The sequence below is a fragment of the Etheostoma cragini genome, chromosome 15 (assembly GCF_013103735.1).
Source record: "Etheostoma cragini isolate CJK2018 chromosome 15, CSU_Ecrag_1.0, whole genome shotgun sequence".
Classification (NCBI taxonomy): Eukaryota; Metazoa; Chordata; class Actinopteri; order Perciformes; family Percidae; genus Etheostoma; species Etheostoma cragini.
Genome location: NC_048421.1, coordinates 7,211,214 through 7,227,630, shown reverse-complemented (window position 1 = coordinate 7,227,630; position 16,417 = coordinate 7,211,214). Strand labels below are relative to the sequence as shown.

The 16,417-nt window shown below is 38.5% G+C and overlaps 2 protein-coding genes across 13 annotated transcripts in view; both read left to right on the top strand.

The window, feature by feature from the left end:
• The first annotated feature begins 2,890 nt into the window (after positions 1–2,890).
• LOC117957656 (interferon-induced protein 44-like) lies at positions 2,891–4,766 on the top strand. The gene is made up of 6 exons (XM_034893551.1): positions 2,891–2,967; positions 3,236–3,422; positions 3,683–3,835; positions 3,956–4,127; positions 4,220–4,320; positions 4,460–4,766. Exons 1-6 carry the CDS (start codon positions 2,906–2,908, stop codon positions 4,619–4,621), a joined length of 837 nt encoding a protein of 278 aa, XP_034749442.1. The 5' UTR covers positions 2,891–2,905; the 3' UTR covers positions 4,622–4,766.
• A 1,141-nt stretch (positions 4,767–5,907) lies between these two features.
• Positions 5,908–16,417, top strand: part of spag9a (sperm associated antigen 9a) — a 25,726-nt gene continuing 15,216 nt past the window's right edge. For all 12 annotated transcript variants that reach the window (XM_034893548.1, XM_034893545.1, XM_034893538.1 and 9 more), the window contains exons 1-5: positions 5,908–6,427; positions 9,777–9,897; positions 13,288–13,358; positions 13,459–13,547; positions 14,276–14,420. In XM_034893548.1, the coding sequence (XP_034749439.1) occupies positions 6,128–6,427; positions 9,777–9,897; positions 13,288–13,358; positions 13,459–13,547; positions 14,276–14,420 (726 nt within the window). In that variant the 5' untranslated portion in view covers positions 5,908–6,127. The remainder of the gene's footprint in view (positions 6,428–9,776; positions 9,898–13,287; positions 13,359–13,458; positions 13,548–14,275; positions 14,421–16,417) is intronic.

The following is a 16,417-nucleotide window of genomic DNA, read 5'->3' as shown; positions in this document are numbered from 1 at the left end:
TAAATATTTAGTTTCACCTGAAACATTTAGATTTAACATTTAGATTTAGATTTAGATTTAACATTTAGATTTAGATTTCATATTTAGATTTAACATTTAGATTTAGATTTAGATTTAGATTTAACATTTAGATTTCGATTTAATATTTAGATTTAACATTAAGATTTAGATTTAAGATTTAGATTTAACATTTAGATTTAGATTTAGATTTAACATTTAGATTTAGATTTAATATTTAGATTTAGATTTAGCATTTAGGTATAACATTTAACATTTAGGTGTAACATTTAGTATTTGGATTTAACTATTTAAAATATTTCCAAGTTGACAAATATTGTTGTAAATGTGCAAGAAAGTGACCCTCAAAACTTCATACCAGTTTTTTAAACATTATTTAAAGCTAAATGTGACAAAATGTTGTTGTTATTTTCAGCAAGAGCCACTTTACAAACGGCGCCCCATAGAACACTCACTATGAAAATGTTTTACTGAGGTAGTTTAATAAATCAAGTGAGAAGTAGGGTCATTTTCTCATAGACTTCTATACAAGCCGGCTTCTATTGGCAAGCAATGGGTGTGCCCCCTGTTGGGAAATTAGATGGCATTCAGGTTTAAGGCACTTCTGCTTTTGCTTCCCTTTTCAGACCTGGAAGCTTGGACCATCATTTTAACTGTCTATGTGAGTGTGTTCTCTGTGAATGTGCCTGCACATCCACTAGAGGTCAGCATGTCCATCCTTCCAATGGAATTAAATGGTCCAACAACACATTCAGTTGTTTTGCAACATTTGTTAATTCATATTTCTGTGGTGCAAAATATAAATGTCCATCAGCTTTCTACAGTTTGTTTGATCTAAAATAGTGATATTATAATGCATTGAATTCTGTAAGGATAAAGTATAAGGATAAGTATAAGTAAGGACAGGTCTTGCAGAAGAGTCATACATGAACAGAACAAGGGAAAATGAAACTATTCTGATTGCGGGAGGAAAGCTTATTATAGAATTTGTTGCTCTACATCATTCCTTTGATGATGCAGTGGTAGTAGCAGACGAAGTAAAATATGTTGAGCATTAATTGCAGCTTTTCACTCATTCGGCCGTGACTTAGTATACTGTAATTTGGTGTACCTTTCAGAAATCGTTGCAGTATTGAAATAAATAAATAAATCCTGAAATTAGTAAATAATAAGTAAAAGAAATAAGTAAATCCTGAAAAACATCGGTAAATCCTGAAATTATAAGTGAATCCTGAAATTACTCACAATTTGAACATTTCAAATTTAAAACGGACATGCTTAGAAAAGATGAAATTTCAGTTCAAGTGTGCCAGTCCAAGTGTAAACATTAAAAGAAGTTGAGATGCTAATTGGAGTGTAATCACTAAAACAGACAATCTCTCCGTGGGTGGTCTGGAAACCACAGAAAACCACAGATGACAATTCAAAATGTATCAAAAAGATAATGGAAAGTATGTTGTTGCGTTTCATTGGGCATTTTTAATTGGTTTATAGAAATCCTGGAGCTTTCTTAGGGGATATACTGCGTATACCTGTGTATCACATACCCTACACCACTGGAAGAATACTACGGCAGGGTAGATGGTAGGCAGAGGTGAAAAACTGGTTCAATGTGTTGTCACTTAATGCTCACTTGTGTCATGTTTCCTAACCTCAGTCACTGGGTGGGGCTGTCAAGTGAATGGAAATATGTAACCAGGTAGGCAATGTGCTGCATGATGCAGGCACTGTGAATGGAGAAACCAAAATAGACACTTGCACAATAGTCAGTTAGCTTAGCATCTCCACAGCTTTCTATTGGACCTTTGGGTGGCCAATAACTGCTGATATCTTAGGGTGGAGGCTGATAATTCTGAAGAAACTTTCCAGCATGTTTTCTAAATGTACTTTTAAATGTGTGACACACCCAACCGAACACTTTGCTCACATACCTGGACTGGATGACTTCTTTCAAAGAGAAACATTATTTTAAATTGGATTAGCCAAAGGAAATCGAAAGTATGTTCAAACATTAGAACTGCGTGGCCTCACGCAATGCACATCAACATAGATAACACCAAACAAGCATCTACTACTACTACTAGACACTCGTAGGTATACAATTTGTGTCTTTGCAATTTATAAATATCAACCAATAATATTGTAATGCTTTAAAAGCTGTGGTTTACTTCTATAGTCACATGATTTGCTAAAATTATGTATAGGAGCTTGGAATAGAGTATAAAAAGCTTCATTTCTCAATTTCAGTGGCATGACTTGAGGTAAACCATTACCACTTTTCCACAGGCACAACAGCTGAGGTAAGATTTTTTAAATTAGATTTAAAGTTAAATATTAAGGATTAAGTGACAACATTTTTAACTCTACAATACAGATCCTCCTTTTCTCTTGTTTTGGAAACCCCTGCTCTTTATTATAATTGGGCACACAATGATTACATCATGTTGCCACAAAAAAAAGTAAAAACAATTTTTTAGGACTCGGTAGATAAAGGTTTCTTAGGACGGAACAATTAAAAATAAAACTAAGAAATACTAAAGTGCACATGAACTTGATTAATTGTATTTTATGTAATTTCTAAACTGTATGTATTTTACTGTAGTTATTTTCTAGCCCTACTCTCCCATATTCTAAAACAATAACTCTCAAATATGTTCTGTTGAAATTTGTTTTGGTTTTAGGCTATAATAATAAAAGAAGTGATTCTTGTTTACACGTTGCCTTGTTTATTGTAGACGTGATGGCATGGTCATGGATTAGATCACTGGTCCAATCCACCCCTCCACCACCTTCTCCTAGTAAGATATTTAGAATATGGTTTAAACTAAACTACGGTTTAAAATAACTGAAAATTACACATTCTTCATGTGTCATCTCAATGTGACTCATGTATTACATCCCCATGTGCACTTTAGCTTTGACTGAAGAATGGAGGAAGATAACATGGGGGTGAGTTATGTGCTAAATGTGTGTTGCCTCAGAGGTTTAATAGCTTTTTTTGAACTAACAACCTTAACAAACAAAATGGCACGACTGCACACACTCGTTTGTTGAGAATGCATTTTTTTTAAATGTAAATTAATGTTAGTTGTCAGTTTCACTAACATGATGGTCATGGGTGTCTGTAACAACAGCATGTGTACAAAGTATGCACCATGTGCAAAATTGATTTAAAGAAGTAAATCTAAACTCTTATAACCTTTTCTTAATTGAACAGCAAAGACCGGCAGTTTGTGAAGGATTATCGTCTTCTTAATGATGATCAACAGCTCAGAGTTCTGCTTTATGGACCCACTGGTTCTGGCAAGACCAGCTTCCTCAACTCTGTCGACAGTGCTTTACAAGGCAGAATCACTAGTCAAGCTTTGTCGGATGCAATCTATCAGGAGAGCTTCACCACAGATGTACGAATTCATTTTAAGTGTGGTTTTACTGAGGTCTTGTATATTGTGGACAATAAAACTTCATGAAATTGAACCATTTTTTAAATATTTTATGTGTACCTGCAATGATAATTGCAGTGTACAGACCAGGCAAGCTGCAGTGTACAGCACATACACAGCAACTAGTTGTGATGAAACTAACAAGCAAGAGACAAATTGCTGCGTCGATCAGTCATTAGGTGGCACTATTGTTGTTGTAACAGCTCTTTTCTATTGTACAGTACAGGACCTTTAAAATCCAAAACGGAGGACCAGGAACATTTTACCCCTTTGTCTTCACTGACATCATGGGCATTGAGCAAGGAACCAATAAAGGAGTTGTTGTGGAGGACATCAGACACGCTTTGATGGGACACATTAGAGATGGTTACAATGTACGACAAAATTTGTAAATTTGTTGGATTTCAGAAATACGATCCAGCTCTGTGAACTGTTTTGCATTAAACACTAAATGCAAAATTCATCATTTAATTTTATTTTACATTGTTTTCCAGTTCAATCCTGTCTGTAAAATACCGAAGGATGATAAAAACTACAACAAAACCCCCACTCTAAGTGACCGAGTTCATGTTCTGGTTTGTGTAATCGCTGCCAACACAGTAAAAATACTGAATGATGAAACTGTGAGAAAGATGAGGGAAGTCAGACTTGCAGCTAGAGACATGGGTAAGAGTAAGGGTTAGCTTTGGGGTTTCATAAATTGAATTATATATAATGTGACAAACAACATTTTTATTGAATCAACTCTGTGTTATCAGGTATTCCCCAACTGGCTATTCTCACCAAAATTGATGAAGCCTGCCCAGAAGTCAAAACAGACATAAGGAATGTCTACAAGAGCATCTACCTGAAGCAACAGGTGAGTCTCTATTGGTGATTTTATATAGAGAGTTGTTATACAAGTTGGTATACAATTTCACTTTGCATTTTTACAAATCTAACAGAAATCTCCTTTGATCAACACTTAAAATTTTTAAATGTCAAACTTTTATATTTAGATGGAATATTTAAGTGTGACACTGGGCATTCCACTGTACTGCATCTTTCCTGTGAAGAACTACCACTCAGAGATCGAGACACATGAGCACACTGACACAGTGATACTGAGTGCACTGAGACAGATGATTAACTTTGGAAAAGACTGTTATGACCGCTTGTAGACCTACTCAGGGCAAATCTTGCTTTAGCAGCGTGAAAAGAGTCAGTCTGCAAACAGGAACACATAAAGTGGGCTTCTGGGTTTTGCATGCATATGATGCATACCTGCTATAAATTGTCTTACATCTACCTTGCTGAATAAAGTTTTAAAATTAAAATGTATTCTTATGTATTTTGAGTTTTTGTGTCATTAGATATGTTTAGATTCAGTTGGTAATTTTTTGCTGTTGGTTAATAATTAATCTGGTCATTAGCAGGTCAAAACACAGCTTCATTTCTCAGTCGTAACTGGATAAGATTTTGTGAATTTTTTCAGTGAACAGTGATTTTTTGTCCTGACTTGTTACACAACTTGTTAGACATGTAGGCCTATAGTTCAAACAGCATTTTCTATTTCAATGTTTTGACCTTATATACAGTTTACTGAAAAGTTGTGCTCCAGAACTGCTGTACCGTAATAAAAAAAATAAATAATTAGATTTGTCATTATTTTCCTTTTAATTAATTTCTTCTATTCCACATACCTTTCTGTGTATGATGCACACCATTTAAAGTGATTCAGGCAGTATCATACAATATACCCTCAAACTAAACAGTGGTGACAAATAAACAAATAGGCTACGATGATTGTCGGATCATATCCACGTCTGTCCCTGGTGAGCGTGGGCCTTTAATAATGCCTAATGCATTAGGCTGTGTAAACGTCAGGTAAAGTGTCCCTTGAGGATATTTAGAGTAATAACTTATAAAAAGGAAACAAAATGTGATTTTTTTAATTCTCTCTCGAATATGCCATTACTTCACATTCACTCTTTTATGTTACGATTCAGTATTTTTTTCTAATTCAGCGCAAATAATCACGTCGTTAGTGTGACGTGACGTCATCACGTGAGCGGGTCAACAACTCAGCTGTTGTGATGGTGAGCTTCATGGACCCTCGGATTTGCTGCTTTTACAAGGCCACTTGGACGAAAATACCAATACGATTCTTTTACAACCTGCCAGGTGATGTCGTGTGCATTCATACTGTGTGTAAAATTATTATTGCATTCCTAAATACACGAATAACATGCCTTAATTCTGTATTTTTGGTGTAGTTAGTTCTTCATTATGTCCATGTAGCACCCAAAAAAACTGTAATTCTGCTTTAAAAGATTACTATTCAATGTGTATATAATATTAACACAAGATAAAAAAACAAAAAATATATTTCAGGAATTCATGATCTTTGGACTTCTCTGTATGATATCGGCTTCTGTGTGATGTCGAAACTGGGAAGATGAAAGCTTTGGAAGAGCATTTGAATGCAGCATGGGACAAGTGAGGGAAAGAGGAAGGAATCCACGTACTCAATCTTCCATCGCCAGCCGTTTACTGTCCTCAATGTTTAACACTACGTTTATTTGATGAAACGCTGCTTTTAAGTAAGCGGATAACGGGTTTCATAGTGGCGGGGTGACGTGGAATAACCCACATTGGTGCAGTTTGCTGAACGGGAGAGGACTAAAATGGAGCTGGAAGACGGAGTTGTGTACCAGGACGACCCGGGGACATCAGCGATGATGTCTGAGCGGGTATCGGGCCTGGCCAACTCCATCTACCGCGAGTTCGAGAAGCTTATCGGGAAATACGACGAGGACGCGGTGAAGGAGCTGATGCCGCTGGTCGTGGCCGTGCTGGAGAACCTGGACTCGGTGTTCGCCGAGAACCAGGAGCACGAAGTGGAGCTGGAGCTGCTGAAGGAAGACAACGAGCAGCTCATCACCCAGTACGAGCGGGAGAAAGCGCTGAGGAAACATGCAGAGGAGGTGAGTTGAATGAAGCAGGACACAAACACTGACTGGGATGGTCGCATCCTTGTGGGGAGAAATCATTGCTGCCTCAGGTGTTTGGTCCTCCCAGCATCCCTTTGCGACGAATTAACCGATACACGTGGCGGAGTAGCATCCTGCTCATTAGGGATGTAAACAAGGTATGTCACTGGTCATGGCTAACGTCTGGCTTAATGGCCCTCTTGACTGTATGTTATAGCAGGATGAACAGTGACATAACTCTGCATGGTCTTTATTATACATCCAGGCGCTATATATCTCTAACCTCCAAGAATGATAGTTTTACCCACCACTGCCACCAACCTCTATCAAACCCATCAGCTCGCCTATTGCATCAGATAGTGTATTCACGTCTGAGCCCAGACCCTGACTGGGGAAACAGCTGAAGTGACTCAGCATTTTTGGGCCACAATTATAACATACGTTTAAAAAAGAAAAGGGAGAAGAAGATAGGGCATAGGGCACATCACACTTGGTCGGGCTTTAAAAGATGGAGATAATAAGGGGATTGTAAATTATTCAAAAACGTCCCCAAGTTGGCCCTCAGGTATGTAATATGTCTATTTCATTCATAACTTTACAATACAGGTCGCCCGATGTGGTGGTACGTCAATAGCCGACACTAAATTACGTCCCCCTTCCATTTTGCCTAGACGTTTTATTACTTTTAGTTCGTGTTTGTGTTGGACTACTATTTTCCCTTGTCCCCTTGTACTTGTGTAAAGCGTCCATGGGTTTTGCAGCTGTATAAATATAAGTTATAATGACGTTGGTGGCTACAACAAACTCTTCATGAGAGATGTTTCGACCGGTATTTCGCAGGTATCGGTATCGGGAAGTAGGCCTACTGGAGTTGTATTCGCCAATCCGATACCACGTAAAGCCCTAAAGAAAATCTGCATTAAAGTAGTTTATTTATGTTATTTTTCCGTTATAACTGACTGTCAAACTAGATGCTGAATGAGAGAAAGTTCTGTGGCATTTATTGATTGTGTTTGTTCATGTTTCACAAAGAGTTTAAGCTGGGCCAGACCGACAACAAAGATAGAAATAGCTATAGGGATAGCAGTATACAGCTGTGAAACTGGTACAAACACTGGTATCAAATCAGTACTCGGTATCGGCCGATAAGTTCAGGTATCAGAATCGGTATCGGAAGCAAAAAATTGGATCGGACCATACCTACTTTTAATGCTTTGGCTCGTGACACATAACGTTACCTGGTTTAGCTCACGATACTTCCAAAGTAGGCTCAGTTACCGAATGCAACGGTGCACCTGTAATGCATTCTCTTATTGTAAATGAATGATTTTTTTGTTTGAGCAAAACATTCATGGCAACTATATTAACCTCCTGGGAACACTAACTTGGTAATCTACAGTGGGAATCTGGGCAACATAGCACCATAAAGAAAAGACCTTTACAACAGCAAGCGTCATAAAAACACTACCACTTTTGTCCAAAGCCGCTGCTAGAATCAACACAAACTGAAAGTTACAGACAACCACTTTTAAATAAACAAAATATGTAATCAAGTTAGCATTTTGTAGCAAAAGCTGTCACTCATTAATAATAATTAATGTATTTTTAATTTATACTGTTACTGATCCCCAGAGGGGAAATTGCAATTTCTTCAGACATAACACAAACAAAGATTGCCAACATACATGACACCCAGATATGTATTTGTGTGTTTGTTTGTGTGTGTTAGGGATTTTTTTGTGTTTGGCTGGGATAATAAGATGTGTGTAATTTAGATGTATAAATTTGTCTCCAGGCCCTGAGCTTTTATTTTGAAGGGCAACGTAATGTGACTCAGACCTTCTGTCCCAGCTTGCTTCTTTGACTCGGGGCATCGGGACAGCGGGGACACAGGCCCAGTGGCGCTGGACATGCAGACCCCTCCTCAAACAGTGATACTGAAACAGTGTGACAGCCAGACACACTTCATACACTCTGACAGTGCAACTGTGTACTTCATTGTTATAGTTAAATATCATGTCAAATATAAATGCACAGTGTTTATGAAATTGTCCCGGGAAATACCCTCTGTCCACTCTTAGAGTGAGCCGGGGTACGCTGAGCCTGTTGGAGTTATTACTTCCAGGTCATGTGATCCTTTTTCAGAAACACAGAGAAACTTTCCACCAGCTTGCATTTTTGCTGTCTATTTTTTTTTTCGCCTTCTTGGCTTAAAGTGTCAAATTATGTTGTCACAGATGGACCCACGCCAAATTTTCAGAGTAGTAAAGGGTGTCACATTTGTTTTTAGGAGGCTGTCTTCAAAAGAAGATTCATTGATTTTTTTTGTTTGAGACCTTTCTCTCGCTGGGTTGTTTTTTAACCCGTGATAAAGTATAAACATTTCCGATTTACACCGACACAAAATAGACAGTTTCCTCATCCTCCCTGCTTTCTTATTGTTACACCTGTTTCCTTCCTGTTTTTTGGGATGGGATTACTGTTAAGATTTCTTATAAATATTTTTAGATCTACTTTATTTAATGTTTAATTTAAATGAACTAGGCAAACCTAAATGAACACCCTTTAGATCTGCAGTAAACAAAATGCAACACATGCATTACATTAATTTAATCTTGAGATAATTTGTCACAAAGTTTTACATTTTTCAGTTGTGTAGCGCACAATTACAGACTGCCGAGCTGGCTTCAACGTGTCTTTGTACATTAAACTACAGCAGGACTCATGCGTCTGCAGGAGGAAGGGCGGCCTTTAGGGCTTGCTCCGCTGGACAGGATGTGGACGCTGACACATGCACACTATCCAGCTCAGAGGTCCGCCTTGAAGGAAACTGGGAGGAACTGGAATTTCCGCATGAACCAAATAAATCAAGATCCTGTCCCTATAATGCTGATTCAGCCATACTTCTTACATCCATCGTCATGGTACATGTTGTGAAAAATTAAGCTGTCACCGTGGCACATGTTGTCTGTGCTATTATGTAAAACACTGTGTGTGTATATAGGGCTGCAACTATTGTTTAACCACTCATTTAATAATTGATGAATCTGCTGATCAAATTAATCCATCACTTGTTTGTTTGAAATGTCAAAAAGCATTGAAAACATACTTGCCCCAACTTCCCAGACTCCAAGGCAACACCTTCAAATGTCTTAAGTCTGACCAAAAGCCCGTCCTTTCATTTGAGAAGCTGCAACCAGAGATGGTTTGGCATCATTTTAACAATTTTGCCTGAAAAATAACTAAGACAATTAAGTGCCAGTAGTCTGACCAAGGCCTTTGTTTGTTTGTTTGTTTGTTTGTGTGTGTGTGTGTGTTTCTTTGTGTCTGTGTTCCTGAGTAGAAGTTCATTGAGTTTGAGGACACTCATGAACAGGATAAGAAGGACCTGCAGAACCATGTGGACAGAATGGAGTCCCACTCACGGCAGCTGGAACTTAAGATCAAGAACTACGCAGACCAGAGTAAGCGCGGAGGCACGCACGCACGCACACGCACACGCACACACACACACACACACACACACACACACACACACACACACACACACACACACACACACACACACACACACACACACACACACACACACACACACACACACACACACACACACAGTCTCCTCATCACTGCTCATCACTGTTCTCCATTGTGCCAAGGAGACACATCCACTACATGAAAATTAAATTATACATCAAGTATGATTTTTATTTACATCTGTTCACATGTACAAGGCTTTCCCACTCTCCCATCTGCTTTTTGCCATGTTTTACACTCTTCATATAATATTCCCTACTTGTTTGATGTCTTTCTCATTGCTTGTTATGCCTACTTGCTGCTCTCTCACTGCGCAAACACACACACACACACACACACACACACACACACACACACACCACCGTACAAACTCTTTCTCCCTCTTTATGGGGGTAACAGTAATGGGATTATAGGATTTCTGTTATTCATGTCTTCCTAATGCGGCAGTGCATTACCGCCCATCTTACTGGTGTATTAAGGAATGGAGGGGAAGTGGTTCGCTCTTACATTCTGTCTGGTCGGAAATAGTGGAGTCACACAATGACCGGTATTTAGTAGCAAAGCAACACATCTGGTTAAAAGTGAGCCATTCATTCACCCAAAGCTTCTTAGTGTGTGGTTTATTTTGGAAAATGAAATGTAAATTATTTTTATTTTACATCATTAACTATTTCCCTTATTTAGGAATACATTCCTTGAGTGCATACATGCTCCATGCAACTCATCAGTGGGTTAAATCAACCCTCTGCCACTCCCAGTCCATAGTAAATCATTCATTCATTACTGTATGCATCACCTTAGCTGAATGTGTCCTGAGCTATTTATGAAAAAGTCCACAGCTGATGATGGGCAATGACAGTATTGCTGAGATTTTTGAAGCCATACTCCTGCTTTGGTCTTGGCTTTATTTTATTTTTTTTATTCCTTAATCCGTGTGTCAAATCAGAGATCCAGGCTGGAGATACATTATATTTCCCTTTTAAAAAAAGCGAATTTGAATTTCAGGGAGGCCCTTTAAGGGGGCCTGTTGCATGAAAGTAGAATAAAGATGTCCAGGATAAGTGAAGAAGCGCAGCTTGACTTAGTGTGATCCGCTCATCGCGGCTTAATCGGTTGCACGTTTGCCGACTCAGGATGAACAGGTGAAGCTATCTCAAACCAGGTGTAGATAGCTGGGATAAGTGCACGTTCACGGCTTTCTCAACTAGACCACGGCATCGATCACAGATTTACTGATGCAGAAATGGAGAAGACACATGCGGCAAATGTTTCACCCAATGAACAGCAGCTTCTAATGGAAAGTAACGAGGAGATGAAGCATAGAATATGGAAAGTAACGAGGAGATGAAGCATAGAATATGGAAAGTAACGAGGAGATGAAGCATAGAATATGGAAAGTAACGAGGAGATGAAGCATAGAATATGGAAAGTAACGAGGAGGGGAAACATATAATATGGAAAGGGAAAAACGGCTGTTATCAAACGGAGAGAAAAAGCCAAACAGACTATAGCGGACTAACTGAATGTGTAAGGATGTAAAATATCTACTTAGCTAGTCACTCTGTTTTTTTATTTTTACAAAGTTGTAGGCTACACTGTGTTTTAATTGCTTTAAATATGCTAGTTATATGTTTCTGTTTTTATGTGATACAGTGTCTTTGAGTAGCCTACCACGTAAAGCACAATGTATTAATATTCAGTCAACTGCCTTAAAAGTGAACAGAAGGAATTAATGTTCCTTGGGAAATGGACCCTAAGGACTCTAGGCTTAATTTCAAACCCTTATTCACAACGCGTGAACATGTTTAACAACCATATGCACAAATCTCTACAAGCTATGTCTAATTCTAAATATCTTTGTAAAATAAAACAATTAGAAAGGGACAAAAAAAAGAAAAAAGAAGTGACTTCAATACATGCTGTGAGCACATATGTAAAACAATATTCATGTTTTTTTTTTTTGTCCTCTGACAAGTGACAGCGCCAAAATAAAACGATTAAATAGCATAGTTGTGTTCCTAGTGTGATGAATGTAAACTACACTAAATACTTAAATAGGCCATGTTGTTATTATTATATTATTTTTATTATTATATTATGTTATTTAATCCCTCAATTGCCTTGCCCCAACCTACATCTCTGAGCTGCTACACCTGTATACAAGAACCAGTTCTCTCAGGTCAGCTGATCAAATCCCCCAAACAATGCGTAAGCTAAGAGGGAAGCGTGCCTTCGCTGTGGTAGATCTTAACTGTGGAACAATCTTTCTCTGCCCCCTCGACAGGCCTCTTCACTGCCTGTTTTTAAATCTCTTCTCATTGGCCTTGGAGACCAGGCGTTGAAATATTTTTAATTTAATTGTTTTACTGTATGGCTACCTTCTCTTGTCTTGTCTCTTTAATAGTTTTATATCTATTCTGTTTGTATGTTATGCCCCCAACAAGTCTGGCAAGTCAAGGCATCCAACAATCTGATGATGAAGATTTATACATAGACACACATCTCACCGTCTTGGCTTCTCTGCAGATTTATGACGTATATTAAATGGACTGTAATGGGTGATCATGTAGCTCCCACACAGATCAGGAAAATAAATCTGTTGGCATTTCTGTGGTGGTGTTTTGAGTTACAGAAATAAATGTCTTTTTTGTAAGTGTTAAAATCAGATTTTTAGGCAAATAAATGATGAATTCAATCAATATAATTCACACTCACATTTAGCTTCTCCACACATTGATTTGCCAAACTTTCACAGCACTAATACGAATACTCAGGAGGGATTACTTCAGTCTCGAGCTGTCTCCCATGTGTCTAGCCTTCTAGCTTCACTTCATTACATGTCTCCGCTCCCCGGTAATGCCAGATTACACATAGACACGACATCGTCACACAATATGCATAAGCTTGTGCTGCTGTGATTGATATTACCCATTCTTTATACTGTATATCCGCCAGTTGCTCTCTGTGTGGCTTAGGCTAGACCTGACGCGCTAACAGGGGATTAGGTGTTTTTGTCACTTTATAAATTTGCCTAACATTGATACCCATTTGAGTGAGGTTATCCCCTCATTGTCCGACTGGTACGGCAAAGTTATGCAAGTGGGTAGGGTGACTTTTATGTACTTCAATGAGGTACAAAAAAAGGTCTAAACATTTTAAAAGAATAGTTTGAGATTTTGTGGGGGAGAGTTGAGAAGATCAATACCACTCCCATATTTGTACATTAAATATGCAGCTACTACCAGCAACTGTGTAGCTTAACATTGCATAAATATGGGGAAACCAGCCATTCTAAAGCTCTTTATTTGTTGTTTCAGTTGGCAGGTTAGAAGAACGTGAGTTGGAGCTCAAGAAAGAATACAACTCCCTCCATCAGCGCCACACAGAGGTAAGGGGGAGAGAAAGGCTAATGAAAGGAGTTGTTGAGTTGTATTCATTAACCACATTCATGACTAGTTGTCTGTGGTTCTTTGGTTTGACTTCTGCAGATGATCCATAACTATATGGAGCACGTAGAGAGGATCAAAATGCAGCAGATAAGTGAGACTTCAGATTCCAGCGCGGTCGGCCGAATCAGGTAAGGCCATAACAGATACTGTAAGTTTGTATTATTGTGTTGTTCACGTCATGTGAATTGAATGGTAAAGATGGGAAAGACTCCCATGTTAATGACTTTGGCTGCGTCCTTATTTGTTTTGTTTTCAGACACCATATTTGTAAGTGCCACTTTGGATATATTGGTGCTTTCTGTAAAATCACAGTTGCCCACTTGTAATTAAAACTTATTGACATTAACACAATTTACATTGAAGTTGAATATATATATATATATATATATATATATATATATATATATATATATATATATAATTTGAACGCTGCAAAAGGGACACATGTGAGGTTCCTCAGGAAGAACCCTATCTTTGATGGCACAATCACAATGGACAAACGTAAAGAAGTTTATGTGAACTTAAAGTAGGACTGTTTTTTTAGGGCTTTTGAAGCGTATTTTCACAATTATTTACCAAGAGGCATTTAGCTGTTTTTTTTTTAGCTCTGCTATTGTATCAACTTCAACCATAAAGGTAATTTATAAGGTGCACAGGCACAGAGAAAGCATAGTTTCACGTTATATTTTTCCCTTTCAAAATGCTTTCAGTGCTTGTATAAAGTTAATCAGTTCAGTTCAAATACCTGAGAATACTACCACAGCCAACACTTAGCAGTTAGCGAGGGCTCAACTGAGAAAAGATAAGTGAACTGCGCCTTTTGAGAAAACCTATCATTTTTTCTTGTCCCCCACAGGAGAGAGCGCCCTCTTTCTTTGGGGATCTTCCCATCTCCTGGTGGAGCATCTCTGCTAAACCCAGACCCCCAGGCCAGGGCAGAGACACCAGGCACAGAGGGCTGGAGGTTCACCGACCTGATGCGGTCCAACACTAGTCTCAAGGTAGGTGTGGATAGCGCCTTCGTGCGAACTTCAATCACAGTAGTTGGGGAAAAAAAATAACTTGTTCCTGTGTTAGTTTTAATGTAGAGTATAAAATCATGTGAGCTTCAGACATTAAGTGTATTCTAGTGACAGACAAATAAGGTCTTTGAAGTCCCGACACAAAAACCAACAATGCAGAATTTTCTTTTCTGAAATTGTCTTCCTCATTATCTTTAGTCCAGAGTGTTAGTTGTGCACTCTATATGCTGGCAGGTTAAATTCTGATTGTCTAATCTGAACTGTGATGATCTCAAATGATACATGTTTGCTCTTGCTTCAGATTATGTAATACCTGAATGAGAACTGCTACCTTAATGCTTTCAATGTTTCAGCTGTTTATTCCAAATGCATAAAAGTATAGAGAATTATCTGATCGCTATTATCCCTTTTTTTGGCTGAGCGTTTCCATCCCTCCTGCCAGTGCTAGAAGATAGAGTAATGGCTTCAGATCCGTTTAAAAATAGAGAGCCTTTGATAACGCTTGGGCGTGCTTCAGCGTATTTTAGTAGGCGTGTGACAAGGCCACCTCTGTTTTCCAACATCCTTCTCCTTAGCCGTTGATGAATATGCAAACGTGTCTCTTCTATTGATGTAGCACTCACAGGAGATCATTACATTTATAATTATTCTTAATCAGAATACATACAATTTTCTACTTGATGAAGGCTCCATCACGTGATGTGGAATTTCAGTTAAACTGCTTTAAATACTACTGGGGTCACAAGTCATTTTTCTATTCTATACATTATTATGGTTATATACTAAGATAAAATTAAGCTGTGTTTCTTCTGGTACTCTAAATGTTTTTGGTGTGTCAGTTATGTTTGTATCTGTGGCAGTTAAGACCTGGAGGGTGACAGTGTTAATTCATCCCACTGCTGCATGCTTCTTTGTTAAAACTGGGACATCAGCTCTGTGGTGCGATGCATTATGGGAGCGATGCCGCTGTATAGCTCGCAGCCAGTCCCCAAAAAAGGCTAGCTGGAATGTGATTAGTTCTTATGCAATCAGTGCTACAGGGTGGGTATTGTCTTTTTTGGCCTTTTGAACACTGGTAGATTTCATATGCAGACATGCTCTTAGAGTTAAACAGGGTGGTCATGTTTATTCACGGCGGTGGGTGGCGCTTCAAATGAAGAAGAACGACAGGTTAATGCGGTGCAAATGTCCGCATGCCGGCCATGATTTAATCTCCATCCACAATGTGAGTCATATAAGCAAGACCATCCCATTATCTATAAAGCTGGCATAATTATATTTTCTAAATCACTGCTTTTTGTTTCATTCAAGGGATCTTTATGTCACCTAAAGTGGAAGTCTTAAGGAGTATTACTGTCTATGTGAAAAAGTTGTATGAAGCCTTTTGTGACTCCAGAGGGAACTGCACAAAATCTGATTAAACTTTGGTCCGGGCTAAAGACCAGAAGTTTCAGGAAAAAAAATCCGGGGCTGAGGAGAAAAAAACTAGCTCACCAAACTGTCTGGCCCGCTTCCAATCGCTGCTGCAGGCTAGCCGCTCCGAGCATCACAAAGCCAAATCAATCGATTAATTGTTTTAGCTCTACAACTGTTAGCATTAGTAACACACTGTAACCAGGGTTTCCGCAGGGTTTTAAAGAGTCTAACGTTTCGTCATCTAAATTGAAGGCCTTTTTTCTTCTTAAATAATTTTAAACAAGTCTTAATTTTCCTACGTCCACTTAGCGCTACCTCTAACGCTCTTTTGGAAAACATGTATTGCGTGGTGTAGTAGTTCTTTCTCTTGCTAGTTCAAATATAAATTTGCTGTATTACGACTACAAATGAGACCATCCTGCAACTTATATTGCAGCCAAACCGCTTTTGTGCTATTGGTGCGAGTCTCTTTCAGTTTGTACCACAGACATACAGTGGGTACGGAAAGTATTCAGACCCCTTTAAATTTTTCACTCTTTGTTTCATTGCAGCCATTTTCC

Coding starts and splice junctions, on each gene's coding strand:
- LOC117957656 (XM_034893551.1), top strand. CDS start 2,906: ATGTATTACATCCCCATGTGCACTTTAGCTTTGACTGAAGAATGGAGG. Junction 2,968..3,235: donor TGGAGGAAGATAACATGGGG/GTGAGTTATGTG, acceptor TTAATTGAACAG/CAAAGACCGGCAGTTTGTGA. Junction 4,128..4,219: donor ACTTGCAGCTAGAGACATGG/GTAAGAGTAAGG, acceptor CTGTGTTATCAG/GTATTCCCCAACTGGCTATT.